This window comes from Mandrillus leucophaeus, unplaced genomic scaffold (assembly GCF_000951045.1).
Source record: "Mandrillus leucophaeus isolate KB7577 unplaced genomic scaffold, Mleu.le_1.0 Scaffold626, whole genome shotgun sequence".
Classification (NCBI taxonomy): domain Eukaryota; kingdom Metazoa; phylum Chordata; class Mammalia; order Primates; family Cercopithecidae; genus Mandrillus; species Mandrillus leucophaeus.
The window spans coordinates 1,339,802-1,356,020 of NW_012106764.1; the positions used below are offsets into that span (position 1 = coordinate 1,339,802).

Below are 16,219 nucleotides of genomic sequence, written 5' to 3' on the forward strand. Positions count from 1 at the left end.
GAAAGAAAGAAAGAAAGAAAGAAAGAAAGAAAGAAAGAAAGAAAGAAAGAAAAGAAAGAAAGAAAAGGAGGAGGAGGAGGGAAGGAAGGAAGGAAGGGAGGGAGGGAGGGAGGCAGGGAGGGAGGGTGGAGGGAAAGCAAAGGAAAGCAAAGCAAAGCAAAGCAAAGCAAAGCAAAGAAAGGAAAAGAAGGCCGGGCACGGTGACTCACTCCTGTAATCCCAGAACTTTGGGAGGCCGGGGTGGATGAATCATGAGGTCAGGAGTTTGAGATCAGCCTGACCAACATAGTAAAACCCCGTCTCCACTAAAAATACAAAAATTCGCTGGGCGTGGTGGCACGTGCCTAGCTACTCAGAAGGCTGAGGCAGGAGAATCACTTGAACCCGGGAGGTGGAGGTTGTAGTGAGCCGAGATTGCGCCATTGCACTCCAGTCTGAGCGACAGAGCAAGACTCCATCTCAAACAAACAAACAAAACAAGATAGAAAGAAAAGAAAAGAACACATAGTAAGCAGTTTAGGCTTTGTGGGCCAAACATATAATAAATATTTCAGTAGAAAAAAATGTGAATCAGGTAGAAAGTGTATGGGCAAGAAACTTACCAAAGACCTGGACACCATTTGCCCCTTGACCTTGAAGACACGGGTCCCTGTCAGTCTCCAGTGAACATTATCCTGTAGTTTTGGAAAGCAAATACTAGGCCAACCTGAGAAAGCACAAGATCATGGACTCTAACTGCCATCACTTCTTCCACAGATGAGGTGGGCTGCGTGGACCCTGATGTCTGCCAAAGCATCTGTGGGGCTCGAGTGGGATGTTCCAACATTGCCTACCCCAAGCTGGTCATGACTCTCATGCCTGTTGGTGAGTCTCTCCTCCCCAGCCCACTCTGCACTCTCACCTCCAGCCTCCTCCAATCTCCATTGCCCAGGAGGGATGGCACTAACATGGATGGGAAGAGGGAAGAAAACTATTCACCTCTGCACCCCCATCCTAACACACACACACACTTTTTACAAGCATTTGTACATAAGACATCAGCTCTGTGGGCAGGTTCTGGAGATGTAGAGATAAAAGGCAGGCCCCTGCTCAGGCATCACGCGGTCTCCAGGGTGCCTGGACTTGCCAGAGGCACAATCCAGTGGAACCAATGTGGTGACCCAGTATGGGTTAAGGGAGCCCTAAGGAGGCACCTGACCCAGCTGGAGGATGTCGGGAAGGTCTCCCAGAAGGAAGGAAATGGAGCTGCATCCCGAGTTAAATCTTAGGCAGACACAGCCGGAGGGGCATAGGAAATGTCATTCTAGGGATGAGAAGCTGTGCCTGCAAAGGCCCAAGGTGAAGAGAGAGCATGAAGTATGAGCTTAAAGAGGCCCAGTGTGGATGCAGGAGCCAGGAGGAATGAAGACAACCTTCCTGGTTGGGATGTCACCGCCAAGCCTTGTTCTGGAGCAGAGTGCTGGGACACTGGGGGGTTTTGGTCAGAGAGAGCATGACTGGCTTTGTGTTTCAGCAAGACCAGTCTGCGTGGATGACTCTGTATGAGGCAGGCTTGGGGGTAGGCAGGGAGATTGTCCATGGGGTGTTTGCAGTGGTCCAGATAGGTGGACCAAGTCAGTGGCATCAGAGATGAAGAGAAAGGATTTAAAGATGTTTGTGAGGTTGAATTGACAGGACTTGATTTGAGGGATAATACAGAGAAATCCTAGAAGGCTCTCAGATCTTGGCCTTTAGATGGTGGTTTTATAATGATATTGAGATTAGGGACATACGAAGAGAGGTAGGATTATGAAGGGCAGCAGAGAGTAGAGATATTCCCTCCCTGTGGTAGAAGGAGGAGTAAATCCAGGCAGTAGTGGCCATGGAGGGAGGCCCAGCTAGGACAGAGCTGCCCTGAGGGGCAGATTGGAGGTAAGCAGGGAGGGGAGCAGAGCAAGGGTCTCAAGTAGCCCTAAGCTCTGCTGTGGGGCTCGAAAGATAATAACTAAAGAGGGGAACAGAAGTCCCCAGAGGGAGATGGGCACCTGAGTTTGGAGCACTTGAGTCTGAGGCACCTGTGGTGCTCCAAGGGAGAGAAATGGACATCAGAAGGTGGTCAAATATATGGATTTGGAGGGAAAGAGGACTGAGGTGGGACCCGGGCTGGGATGATCTCCCCAGGGGTGAGCAGTCATATCTCTAGAAGCTTGGTCACCGTCAGAGAAACTTCTATATCAGTGGGCCCCATCCTCCCTTGTTCAAGTGGAAAAATAGGCCCAGAAATGGCAAGGAGCTAGTCCAAGGATCATATATACAACTGGTTACTTGCAGAGCCAGGAAACAAGCCCAAAGCTGCTACCTCCCAGGCCAGGGCTTTAGCCCAACACCACCATGTCAATGAAGAAGGTATAGAAACACTAAACAGATCCACCCAATTATTAATAATCACCTTTCTCCTCTCCCCAGCAGCGACCCACTAACCAAGTATCTACAAGCTGTGAAACCTAGACTGAGATGTTAAAGCTTCAGAGAACCTAGTCCTACATGCCTTAATAGGATGGATGAGGAAACTGAGGCTCAGGGTGGGAGGTGGAGGGGCAAATGAGTCATGCAAGGCCACATAGAAAGGCAGGGAGAGAGCCTGGGCAGAACCCAACCTGTAGTTCTGTGGTCTTGGATTTCTTATCTGTGCTGGATGGGAGCCTCATCCAGCCCCTTCCCTCTCTCATCCCCACCCCCAGCTCCTGACTCTGCAGAACGCTCTAACAGCTTCTGTGGTCCTGGCAGAGTCGGCCTTCACAGGCCAGCCGTTCACATGAGCCTCATCTCTCCCCAGGTCTGCGGGGCCTGATGATTGCCGTGATCATGGCCGCCCTCATGAGCTCACTCACCTCCATCTTCAACAGCAGCAGCACCCTGTTCGCCATTGACGTGTGGCAGCACTTCCGCAGGAAGGCAACAGAGCAGGAGCTGATGGTGGTGGGCAGGTGCGCTGGCCCCTCCTTCCTTCCTTCCCAAGTGCCCTCTCCCCTCTCCCCTGCCCTGGGTTACCCTGAGCAGGTGTGGCTGGGTTGGACCCTGGACTGGCAGCCAGAGCACTGGGTTCAAGCTCCAGCTCTCCACATGATTTCAAGTAAGTCCTTCCCCAACCCTGGACCACTCCTTCTTTCTGAATAATAGGAAAAAACACCTCTTCCCTGGTAACTTTATCTTGGAATTGATCAACAGGGTTATTGAGAGATAAAAAAAGTACTTAAGAAATGAAAGGTAAACTGTGTAAGCGCAAGGAAATTTAGCAAGCAGCTCACCCAAGGTATTCCCAACCAACTCTGGATGTTACGCCCGGTTAAAAAAAAATGCTATTAATTTAATCCATCAGATTCACTCTGAACATCTACGATGCATCACGTCCCACATGCAGGGGACCCATGGATGGGTCATATGGCCCTGCCCTCAGGGTGCTCACAGTTTAATAAGAAAGGTGGAAACACAGGTAACACAGCAAGGTATTTGCGTCAATGGAGATTTTCATGGGAGGGCTGTCTCCAAATGATGCAGAGCCTTGGACACCAAGCTAAGGAATTTGAACTTTATCTGTAGGTAACAGTTTTATGCTTTTAAAAGCCTAAGTTGGTGGCTACTATTTTTGGTTTTCCATAGGCTGCAGATTTGTAGTTCACATAAGGTTAAGGGGCCCTTTTTAAAATCTTTGTTTCATAATCGAAGGTTCCCTTACTTGGGTTTCTGGACTAAAGTTCTCCCACTTTGTGGCTAGGAAATTGAATTGAAGAATCTTGCTTTTTTGCATCTCCCTGCCTTTGCACTCACTGTTCTTTCCACCAGGATGCCTTCTGCCCAGGGCTGCCTAATGGATTCCTACTGCCTGCTCATCTGTGCACCCCCAGCCCTAGGCAAGGGGACTGGCCATTGCAGGATCTGAGTGCAGGACAGATTGTGCAAAGAGGAGGGGGACGAGCGGCAGGGAAGCTACTTGGGTAGCTGATGCTCTAGTGGAGTCTAAGAGAGGCAAAATGGGAGGAAAAGGAGAGGAGAAGACAGGTATGCAGTGACATGTCAAAAGAAGCATTCCTTATGTGTGCACATAAACTGGTTTTGCTATCATTTCCTCAATCAGTGAGGTTCGGGCTCTATCTACTGGTCATATGTGTTATTGCACCCAACACATCCAAGAAAAGTTTTTCATCTACTTCACACATCTGCAAAATCATACATGCAGAATGCTTTGGGGACTTAGGTCTGAGCCACAGTTTGCTGAGAGGGAGTCAGGTGAGTAAGTGGGATTCTTTCCCAAGATCAATGCCACAGTAAGGCAGAGAGGATCAGCGCCTGGAGGAGGGAGCAGTTCCTGGAAGCTGCAGTTATGCTGGGAAAGAGCTGCCTTACACCGGGCTGGGATGGAAAAGAGGGGAAGACATGCTACGCAGAGACCAGAGACCTTTTACTGGGGTGGGGATGGGGCAGAATGTATGAATTCCTCCGTGAAAAGCAACAGCTGGGTGACGTGACCTTGAAGGCATCTAATATATAAGTGCCATGGAGGCATTAGAATTATAAGTTTCTTCAATTCCACAATTCCAATATTCCAGGATTTTGAGACTAAGTTTCTGAATCTTAGTATTTGAGATTCTGGCTGCCAACCTTCTCTGATCTACCGACTGTGCATTTCCCTCCCTTCTCCCTTCCTGGTTCCTGCCCATGACCTTCACCCCACACCACACCATGCCCACCTGAGTGTGCCTCAGTGCCCTATGCTCTCTCTGGCAGAGTGTTTGTGGTGTCCCTCCCTTCCCCCTTCCTGGTTCCTGCCCATCACCTTCACCCCACACCACACCATGCCCACCCGAGTGTGCCTCAGTGCCCTGTGCTCTCTCTGGCAGAGTGTTTGTGGTGTTCCTGGTTGTCATCAGCATCCTCTGGATCCCCATCATCCAAAGCTCCAACAGTGGGCAGCTCTTCGACTACATCCAGGCTGTCACCAGTTACCTGGCCCCTCCCATCACTGCTCTCTTCCTGCTGGCCATCTTCTGCAAGAGAGTCACAGAGCCCGTGAGTGCAGTGCAACTGTCTCTCACATACAGCAGAGGGGCTGGAGACCTGGTCTCTCAATCACCTGGTCTCTATGACCTTGGGAAAATCCACTTTCCCTCTAGGCTTCCATTTTCCTGACCATAGCATCTGGCCTAGATTCATTCATTCACTCAACAAACATTTATCAGTCTTATAATGGCAGCTCCAGAGATGCAATGGTTTACGAGATTCACATAGCTGTGCCATTGCTGGGCTGGCAGAGAGATAACTGAATAAGCAATAATAATAAAGTATGCTGGCTGGTGGGAGAGTAAAGAGCACAAGCACCTAACCTATGGGGCTCCTGGGAGGGGTCAGGGAAGACTTCCTGGATGAAGTGACATCTGAGCTGAGGCCTGAAGGATTAATGGGAGGGGGAAGAATGTTCCAGACACAAGGAACAGTGTATGTGAACGTGCAAGAGAGACTGTAATATCTCTAGGGTCTGTTCCATCTCTAACACTATAAGGTTCTATGTGTAAGCAAAATAACAGCAATGACAATGATGATGACAAAGTGTGACCTTACAAGGGTTCCTGCACATGCATCATTCATGCAACGGCCCTGAAACCTGACAGAATCTGGGAGGAAGCAAGGGGTACCCCAGGACTGGAGGCTTGGTTACTCCCCAGGATAGCCTAGAAGAGACAGGCTGGCTGTACCCTGAGAAGCTGATGGATATCATGGACACCGCTCCACAAAAACAATGTGAGAGTTCAAGGTCATTGAAAATGAGGTCATAGAACCCCCTCCCTTGATAGTACACCTAAGCAAGTGTCTACTGTCTGCACAGGTCTCATCTCACTGACAATGATGCCACACAGCAGGACCTGGATGAACTCTGGGTGTTTCTGCTCATTCCAAAGTTTTTGAAATCAGGATCAGTATCTCCTATACTCTTACATGCTGGGAACAGGTACAGGTTAGGGCCAAGTGGAGGTATAAAGAAGAAAGACATGAGAGGTACCAGAGCTTTTCTTAAAAACAACAACAACAAAAGGAAAGTCTCTATTCTGATTTCTGATTTATCATAATAGAAGGCTGGGAAGGGGATCCTGGTATTCCCTGATTATTACAAAAGTTTATTCCATTGTAGTTGAATATTAACGATCTATTAATTACTTCGTACTGTTTTAATTTTATGAATTTTTAAATTACTGCCCCCAATGAGACAACTCTGAGTCAGCAAGGCTGAGTCATTCGTTCAGTCAGTTCACAATGGAGCCAGGATTCAAATCTTAGTCTATGTGACTCTACAACTCCTATGCCACTGTGCCTTTCAGTTAAGACAAAGTCTCAGTACTAATGGGGAACTCATTTCCCCATTAGTAGATGGATTTTCCCAGCGTGGTAATAAATCAGTGGGAGACAGATTTGGCGACAGAGTAGTTTTACCTTCCTAGGGTCTCCCACCTGGATAGCACCTCAGCTCATGTCTGCCCTCTTTCACAGGGAGCTTTCTGGGGCCTCATGTCTGGCCTGGGAGTGGGGCTTCTGCGCATGATCCTGGAGTTCTCATATCCAGCGCCAGCCTGTGGGGAGGTAGACCGGAGGCCAGCAGTGCTGAAGGACTTCCACTACCTGTACTTTGCACTCCTTCTCTGCGGGCTCACTGCCATCGTCATCGTCATCGTCAGCCTCTGTACCACTCCCATCCCCGAGGAACAGGCAAGTGTTGTGCTCATACTGAGGCCCTCCAGAAATGCTCTCCCTTCCCCCATAGCCTGGAATTCCACTGCTGACTTTTACTTTGTTGGGTTATGGTCTCCCCTCTGGCCACACAGATGTCCTTGGGAGGGAAAGTTCCTTGGGCTATGAATTCCCCAATGAAAAGTAATTCATTCAACTCAAAAATTACTCAGTGAGTACTTACTATGTGCTAGGCACTGTGCTGGGCTTACAAAGATGAATGGTCCCTGCCAGAGTTTATCCTCAGGGGGAAACAGAGCTGACACAAGCTGCCACTATACAAAGAGAAAGTGCAGAAGGGCCAAGCTCAATCGGAGGGGCCAAGCACAGAGGGAGAGGCAGTCACCTCCTGGGGGCCCAGGGAGGGCACACTGACGAGGACACTTTGAATTAGACCTTGAAGAATGAATAGAGAATTTTAAGTGGCCAAGAAACAAATACAAGAGAAAAGAAACAGAGAGCTTATTAAGTGAAGAACTCAAATTGAAATCCTCACCTCTCACAAGCAACAGCCCTTGAACACTGATGCTTGGTCTTCTGCGGCCTTTTTTCCTTACAGCCTAGAGCTAGGGCTGCTGAAATAAAAGACCACCGACTGGGTGACTTAAGCAACAGAAATGTATGGTTTCACAGTTCCAGTAGCAGGAAGGCTGAGATCAAGGTGTCTGCAGCGTTGGTTTCATCCAAGGCCTTTTTCTGTGGCTTGTAAAAAACTGCCTTCTCTTTGTCTTTACACGGTCTTCCCTTGTGCCTGCCTGTGACTGAATCTCCTCTTCTTTTAAGTCATAATGGATTATGGCCCATCCTGGTGACCTCATTTAACCTTAATTGTCTGTAAACACCCCATCTCCGAATACAGTCACATTCTGAGGTACTGGCGGTTAGGACTTTGACGTAGAAATTTTGGGAGGACACAATTCAGCCCATAACAGAGCCCATGCTGGAAGTCAGTCCCTGAAACACGGAGTGGATATCAGGGATAATACTCTTTTGATGGATGGTGCTTTAGAGTTTGCAAGATGACTTTATACCCTTGGTTTCACTGATTCCCACAAAAAAAGCAGGGCCTTCCCAGGCTGACTTCTCCAGTGGCTCACACCAGAAATGAGCCCCTCCTCCCGCTGAATCTTCAACCTCTTCTGCATTGCCTGTTTCCTCCCTCTTCATCCTGAAGTCTTCCCCAATTGAAAATCCTTCCCTGAATCCTGTTATCCTCTAGTTCCTGCTGCCTCCCTCTCCTCCCTTCAACAGCAGACTTTTGCAAAGAATGGTTTCCTTTCCCAGCCTCCACTTCCCACCTCTTGTCTGTTTCTCAGCTGCTGCTGTCTGGCTGTTGTCCCCAACATTCCGCTGACATTTCTCTCACTGAAGTCACTGATAACATCTTATTGCTAAAATCAAAGGTCATGTTCCTGTCTTTATCTTAAATGAATTCCCAAGAGAACTGGACACTACTGACCACTTCCTGCACCCCGAAGACCTCTCTTCTGTTCCCTTCCATGAAATATTTCTCCCCTAGGTTTTGTATTTTTGTTGTTTGTTTGTTTTGACTACCCTTCAAATCACTCTTTTGACTTCTTCACAGGCTTCTCTGTCTGCGCTGAAATATCAGTGTTCCTTAGGAACCCATCTATGGCCTATAACCTCTCTCACCCTACAACACTCCTGGGCTATCAATTCACCACTTTCTATGTAAAGTTGACTCTCAATTCTCTATCTACAGCCAAAACCCCTCTCCCAAGATTCAAACCAAAAATCCAACTGTCCCCTGATGACATACAGAGACATAGTCCATATGCTACTGGTGACACCCAGTAGAAGTATTAGGTAAGGTTTATTGAGAGATACTTATAAGCAAGGAAGCTTCCCAGGCTCTCATGATCCCAGAGAGATGCATGCCTGGGCCCAGCATAGCGGAAAGTAAGAAGTTGGGAGCAGGATAGGGGATACCCAGCTCAACATGCACCAGAAAGCTGCCTCAGAGCTCAGGCAGTGGTAAGTCCCACACCACCGATATGAGGCAGAGAACTGCTGTGTTTTATTTTGCTGAGTCACCAAAAAGGAGAAGAGAGAAAGCCATCAGGGCCATCCAAGGAAATAAGTTTTATTTCTCCTCACCTGAACATCTCGACTAGGACGACCTGCAGACTCCTGAAGCACATCATCATATTTGTGTGTGCACATGTTCTCTCTCTCTCTGTCTCTGTCTCTATCTATCTCTATCTCTCTTCTTTCTCTCACCAGCACTAATACCCACTCCTTGTCCTGTGTTCTTTATTCCTGGGAGAGGCACCACTACACGTCTGGTCACCCAAGGCAGGAACCCTGGAGCTGTATTAGCCTCTCCCATGTCCCTCATCTGGCTCTTTCAGTCAGTCACACTGTTCTGATTTCACCTCCTTTATCCATTTCCTCAGGTGTCCATTATTTTTGGCTTCATTTTTGCATTATCCTCCAATCTGGACCCCTTTCAATCACTCCAAGAGGTCTTTGAAGATTCCGGCACTTGCAGTCTCTATCTTCTTCTTAAAGTCTGCAGTGACTCTCCATTGCCTACAGGGTTTTTGCTCTTTAAGTTGCAACTCCTCAGCCTGACCTTTGAAGCCTCATTCTCAAGTGCCTGCCTCCCTGTCCAGCCTCGTTTCCCTCAGTCTGTAAAATCCATGAGGACAGGACCCAGGTGTGTTTCAGGTCTGTATTCTAGCACCTGGCACAAGCCTGGGGTAGAGCACTTGATGTAGAGCAGGGAGTGTTCATATTTGAAGAAAGAGGAAGTCAGGGCTAAGATCCAAGCCTTGGGCAAGTCTAAGATCAAACTTGACTCCCAGTCCTGGCCTTGTTCATTGTACCCTTTGCTGTTTTCCGGATGGCCTTCCACAAATGGGCCTCTGTTTTTCTGCAGCATGACTTCTCTCCAAGGCAGCTGACTCCAGTGTCTTCTTTCCCTCCAGCTCACACGCCTGACATGGTGGACTCGGAACTGCCCCCTCTCTGAGCTAGAGAAGGAGGCCCACGAGGGCACTCCGGAAATATCCGAGATACCAGCCGGGCAGTGCCCCGCAGGAGGTGGAGCAGCGGAGAACTCGAGCCTGGGCCAGGAGCAGCCTGAAGGTAGGCTGCGGCAGGCCGGGGGATACTCATCACAGAGCAACAAGTGGGCACAGACTTATGTCGTGGGCGGCCTTTGGGATGGGGCCTCTGAGGAAGCCCAATAAATATCACCCTAACTCCCTTCCCACGTGGCTATTGAACTATTAGAAAAATAAGATAAATGAGTTAGGTAGATGGGAGCCAAAACAGTGCCCTCATTACTGATCAAGTGTAAGTGGAAAGAGTTGGTTTATATCTGTGGGGAGATCCACTTCTTAATACTGAACCCCCATATTCCACGGAGGTACCCATCCAGTCACCAGCAGATCTGATCGGGGCACAGAATAAAGAGGGCATGCTTGGCTCAGCCCTGTCCTCCCTGTAAAGAAGGGCAGGGCTCAGCTAAGCATGTCCTCTTTATCCTTCCCAAATCCACCCACACGGAAGTCCCTTCTCCCCTAGGTTGAATGAGTACAAGGGCAGAAAATCAAAGAATGTTACACCCACGGGGTTCCCTCCACATGGAAGGAAACATGAGGCATGACAAAGAAACCCCTCACCCGTGTCCCCACCACCACTTTTCTTTATTATTTATTTCTCTCTCCCGGGGCTCAACAAGTCTGCCTACAGTCATACAGAAGCGTGGTTGTCCCTTGTGGGATGAGAGCAGCCATGCCTCCATACAGTTGTTTTGTTTCCTGAGGTTCCTCCAAAACACCCTCCCACACCTCCGGGTGTCTCCTCGAGCTGCCGATGAGCCATGTGACATATGAAGTGCATCCCTCGGGGTTCCTACACGTGTTAGAAGAGTATGTCAGCTAAATCTACTCGAAGGCCACACAGTATCTACAGTTGAAAATTATTTTAAGACATGATTTGAGGTACCTGTGTTAGACACAATGCAGCTATCACCTTCCTGAGTTAAACGAAATAACAATATTAAAACATTCTAATGATAGAGTGAAAACATTATAAAGATTTTTTTCAATTAAAAAAATCCCAAGGAAAATGTTAAACTCTATAAAGCTCTACCTGGGTGACAAAATAATCTATATGCCAAATCCCAGTGACATGCAATTTACCTATATAACAAACCTGCACATGTGTCCCTGAAACTAAAATAAAGGTAACAGAAAAAAAAAAGTGTCCCAGGAAAATAAATAAATAAATAAAATCCAAAAAGTTAAATAAGTTTGCAAATTAAAGTCCGAAATCAATCTCTCTTGCCTTTGTGAATTAAAAATTCAAAGAAATTTAATTCTTAGATCTATTTTCTGCCTCAGTGAAAGAAGGTCTCAATACAAGTAGATGAATAAGACATAGTCTCTGTCCCCAAGGAGGTGAGAATCTCTTGGAGGCAAACAGGTAGTGCAAAGATGTAGAGTTTACACTAAAATGGATAAAAATGTCAATAATGTAGTAATATTGGGCTTTTAAACACAATGGTATGCCATTGTTTATAACATCCAGGCAGAGAAATAAAATGCATCTTCACGTGAAAAAACAGTAAAATCATTAAGTTTTTTAAAAAACAGGTCTCAGTGCCTGGATGGAGTTAGGGTTCCCTCAGCAGCTGCAGCTACTTTCTCTCATTGGATTGGCCGTAGCTCTAGTTTTATACCAGCCTCTCTGGGCCAAACTTTAAATATTTCTAGCGAGCTAAGAGCATAGACAGGATTAGCAAAGCATCACTTGCTGCACCAGCATGGTTGGCAATGCCATGCCACTCGGTTCTCGTGCCTTTGCCAGGTTTGAGGGGCCCTATACTTTCCTCCAGACCTGCAAAGGATTCCACCTTTCTTGAGGCCCTTCACCTTTGCTTAAGGCCTTGATTCTAGAGAAACAGCCACTTGCCTAACGTTAATGACATCACAACCCCCAGAATCCCACCAAGGTCTAAGGCTCAAAGCTTCTTCCCAAGCTACAGCAGTTAAAAGCCAATAATCCAGTATAAAAAGCTATTCATAACGATGGATATAATTTTTTCCAAACTTTCGTGGTTAAAACCCACATAGGCTCACTTCAGAAGATACTACCAAAGATCAACATCACCCTGCCTGGTCTTATCAGTTGCCCCTATTACTTAATGATATTTTGCTTTGCAAATATATATATATATATATTTTTAAACTGCTCCCCCATCATCATTGCAAAGACTGGGTCCTGGGCCTTGTAAAACTTATGGTATTCAAGAAAGCAATCTGAGAGCATGAGCTTTTGTAGATGAGGCAACTGCCAAGAGGAGGAAGGAAGAAGGGGCAAAGCTGCAAAGAAGCTCCTACAGAGAAAGAGGAAGGAGACAGCTTGTACTTTCCCACTGCTGAACCCCAGAACTAGGCAAACTTACACAGAGTTACACAAATGAAACTACTCCCTGGTTGGTCCCCAGGCCAAGGGACAGAGTCATCCCTGGAGAAGCCGAGAGGAATGCCTGCTCCCTGTGGATAACTTGCTCCCAAGCAAGAAAAAGAAGGCACCAAGTCAGCCAAGAAGTCCAATGAGAGAAGCTCACCCCCCCTTCACAGACCACCACCATGAGGAAGTAGAAGGGTAGGGAAAGGCTGGTGCCGTTATACACTAAAGCTCCTTCCCTGCCCAGAGAAACAAACATCAGAAATAGGGAAAAGGCACCCTGTCTCAAAAAACCTGCAGGCAGGCATAAGCCAGGCAGTATAATGTTGAGTCCTGAAAAGGAAAGTTAAAAATATTTAAAGGAGGCTGGCACAGTGGCTCATGCCTGTCATCCCGGCACTTTGGGAGGCCAAGACAGGGGGATTGCTTGAACTCAGGAGTCAAGACCAGCCTGGGCAACATGGTAAAACCCCGTACCTACAAAAAATGCAAAAATTAGCAGGGTGTGGTGGTGCACACCTGTGGTCACAGCTACTCAGGAGGGTGAGATGGGAAGATTGCTTGAGTCCAGAAGGTTGAGGCTACAGTGAGCCATGAATGTACCACTGTACTCCAGCCTGGGCAACAGAGTGAGACCCTGTCTCAAAAAATATATATATTTATATATATATAAAAATATAAAATATGTATATAAAATATTTTTAAATAAAAAAATATATACATATATATTTAAAGGACAGCAGAGTAGATTTGAAAGAAATATGTACATCCCAGGTTTCAGATATGAATTTATTGAGTTATGGCACACCACTTAATAACTCCTTTAGTGACATAGGCTCTCTGGGCAAAGGAATTTAAATATGAAGCTCTGTGCATCCTCTGTCTCAGAAGTTTGCCAAGGGAATCAAAAGAGAGAATGTTTCAATCAGCTTGGAAAATGATAAAGCTTAGTACAAATGAAATGCTGAATTCATATTACCATTAGTGCAGTTCTGTTGCTATGTGACCTTAAATAAATCTCTTCCCTTTCCTGAGACTTTTTTCGTCTCTGTGCAATCAGGGAGCCAGACCAGATGGTATCCAAGGTTCTTGCATCTCTGACACCCTGTGGTTTTATTGAACTTACCAGCTACCACACTCTAAACACATTAAAATAATAAAGCATTCATTCCCAGTGCATTCTTTTCAATCTCAGTGAAAGGATTTTTATATTAATTTTATTTGTGATATAATATCTGTTGATTTTAAAACACTTAAAAATATTTACCTTATTAATTCTTTTGAATTTAGTTTTTAGTGAATTGTGCTATATTTTAACCTCAGAGCAGGCCCCTTTCTCACCCTGAGGAAGCCCGTGTCGCCATGGGTTCGGTCTCATGTACATTTAGAATATCATATGCACCAGAACCTCTCCCACTGCTCCAGCACTGGTAACTTTTTAAAGTGCTGTCCAATTTCCATCCTCATTTGGTAGTCAGAACAACCCAGAGAAGAATGGGGTATATGTCATTGATACATCTGAGACAGAAAGAACCTCCAGCTCAGAGAAGCTGAGTGATTTGCATATGGCCTCACAGTCAGCTAATGGCAGAGCTGGCCCTGGAACCAGGTTTCTGGCTTGCAGCCCAGTGCCCTTTCCAATTGCAGTTGTGGCAGTCTGCCTGGTTCAAACGCCTCCTTCTTCCTGGGTGAGATAATGCTCCTTCCTTCTGCCCTTATTCAGAACTTGTGCTATGAATTGGGATGAACTGCATTATCCTGCCACGTTTACACACCATCCCCTCTCCAAGAAAGTAGTGCTTCCACTACATGAGTGTTTGGATGCTGTGGCCAAGGTCAGAACTTAGTCTAGAGTACCAGCTCAGCCCTTGGTCTGTAGTTTGCAGAAAGTACAAGTCAATAGCTTCACCCCTCCCCATTTCCTGTGCACCCCCCATATTTTCCTTCAGTTTCTCACCATCTCTCTCCCTCCCCTACTCTCCTATCACTTTCCTTTCTCCAATCTTCTTTGCCTTTCCCCTCCTGCTCCTCTTCCTCTTCTGGCTTTGTCCCTCCAGCCCCAAGCAGGTCCTGGGGAAAGTTGCTCTGGAGCTGCTTCTGTGGGCTCTCTGGAGCACCGGAGCAGGCCCTGAGCCCAGCAGAGAAGGCTGCGCTAGAACAGAAGCTGACGAGCATTGAGGAGGAGCCACTCTGGAGACATGTCTGCAACATCAATGCTGTCCTCTTGCTGGCCATCAACATCTTCCTCTGGGGCTATTTTGCATGATTCCCCAGACCTGGCTTCAGTGTAGACAGACTAACAAAGCTCAAGTCTGTCAGCCACAGAAACAGGCTCTCCTCTTACTTTGCTGTCTAAACTGGAGACCACAGAAGTCAAGACTGCAAGATCCCCTGAGGAGAATCCAACTCAACCTGCACACTTGACGAGTGGAGAAACAGAAGCCCAGAGAGAGCACTGGGTTTGTTCAGGGCCACCCAGCAGGAGTCACACGGGATTTCCCCAATCTTTCTGATACATTGCCTTACAGACCTACCTCAAACACACTGTTTCCATCCTCTTGTTGAATGTATTCAGTAGCTTTACTGAATGTGTGTCTTGAGGTTAGAAAAGTGGAGGATACAAGAAAAGGAGCAGCAAGAAATTTGCAAAAATCCAAGAGCACTTTTGCTCCCCGTTATCCTCCTTTCTCTTCCCCTTTCTGGTTCCCCTACCTGTCTATCTTTCTATTCTTACCAATAATCTGTTTGTAGCATGAATTTACCCAGGAGGGTCCTATATTTCCATTGGTGGCTCCACAGTGGTGACTGTCAGACCCGAAGGAGTGGGGAGCCAAGGGTGGACTTTAAGCATGGTGACAGATGGTGTTTTGGGCAGAAAGCTCTTGGACAAGGGACTATCCAAAGCACTATTTAAATTCTGCCTCTTCCTACTCTCTAGCCCAAATATGCACAAAATCTCTATGGCCTTGAGAAACAGAGAGACATGACTTGTGAAAACCACGAGGAATCAAGACATGTTACTCTGTATTTAAGGATAAGCCCCACAGCGGGCAGCACAAACAGCCTGGGAGCCACTGTGCCTGTGCCTCTCTGTCCTTCTCCCTTTGCTTGCCGTGTATCTGCATACCTTGGAATACACTGTGACCCCAGTTAAGTGTCCCTTCGCCAGGCAGCTGCCGCAATGTCCAAACCTGGGTCAAGGTCCCACGCCTGCTCCCATAGCCCTGGACCTGCTTCTGTCACAGCACTGATCACACCGAGATGGAAGACTCCAGGGGGCAAGGACCAAGGGCCATGTCCCAAGTGACTTTGTACCCAGAAAATAACAGCTGTTCAATAAGTGTGTATTGAGTTAATTAGTTCTCCATGGTCCTGGTAGGCTTTGTGCTGCGGCTGGCTGGGTAGTAACTTGGGGTGTTAGCTGTTAGGGATGAGTCTCCTTGACTTGGAGTTTAAGTAACTGAGTCTCAGACACCTAGAGTGAGATCACAGCCCCAGTTTACTGACAGACACCAGGTGTGGGCACGCCTTTCTTCTCCTATCTCCCAGTTGAGGCTGCCCCTACTCTCATCCATTTATACTGACTAGTAATTACAACTGGATAAAAATAAAATTCTATTTCTTTGAGGTGTAGACACAGCAGATTCCATAAATACCTCCTGTCGCTGCAGCCTCCAAATTTTTGTTTCCATTGACCTTGTGACCTTGCTTCTCACTTTAGTTGGCTCTGCCCTCTCTGTTGTTTCCCGTTAATCCTTACTGAGAACTCAGTTTTCCTCTGATTGCTCCCAAAACCTTTCACACTAGTATTTGTGTGTGACATATTATATTGAAGGTTTGGGGAGAAGAATTCTAAACCACAGAAGCACAATCTAAAATTGGATACTGAATATCTTATTTTTAGATGTTCCTCAGGAGCCTGCTCCCAGAATTTCTCAGAGGTCTCTTCCTTAGTCTCCAACTTCCTGCCTTCTGCCTGGCTCTTTGTCCCCTCCCCCTCTGTAGATTTGAGAGATGTTTC

General features: G+C 47.0%; 1 protein-coding gene across 3 annotated transcripts in view; it reads left to right on the forward strand.

The window, feature by feature from the left end:
• SLC5A9 (solute carrier family 5 (sodium/sugar cotransporter), member 9) overlaps nucleotides 1–15,560 on the forward strand; it is a 78,697-nt gene extending 63,137 nt beyond the window's left edge. For 2 of the 3 annotated variants that reach the window (XM_012000344.1, XM_012000346.1), the window contains 6 exons: nucleotides 757–864; nucleotides 2,816–2,966; nucleotides 4,878–5,046; nucleotides 6,520–6,735; nucleotides 9,708–9,867; nucleotides 14,256–15,560. In XM_012000344.1, the coding sequence (XP_011855734.1) occupies nucleotides 757–864; nucleotides 2,816–2,966; nucleotides 4,878–5,046; nucleotides 6,520–6,735; nucleotides 9,708–9,867; nucleotides 14,256–14,464 (1,013 nt within the window). In that variant the 3' untranslated portion in view covers nucleotides 14,465–15,560. The remainder of the gene's footprint in view (nucleotides 1–756; nucleotides 865–2,815; nucleotides 2,967–4,877; nucleotides 5,047–6,519; nucleotides 6,736–9,707; nucleotides 9,868–14,255) is intronic. The other variant, XM_012000345.1, reaches the window with a different exon arrangement.
• Nucleotides 15,561–16,219: the final 659 nt, after the last annotated feature.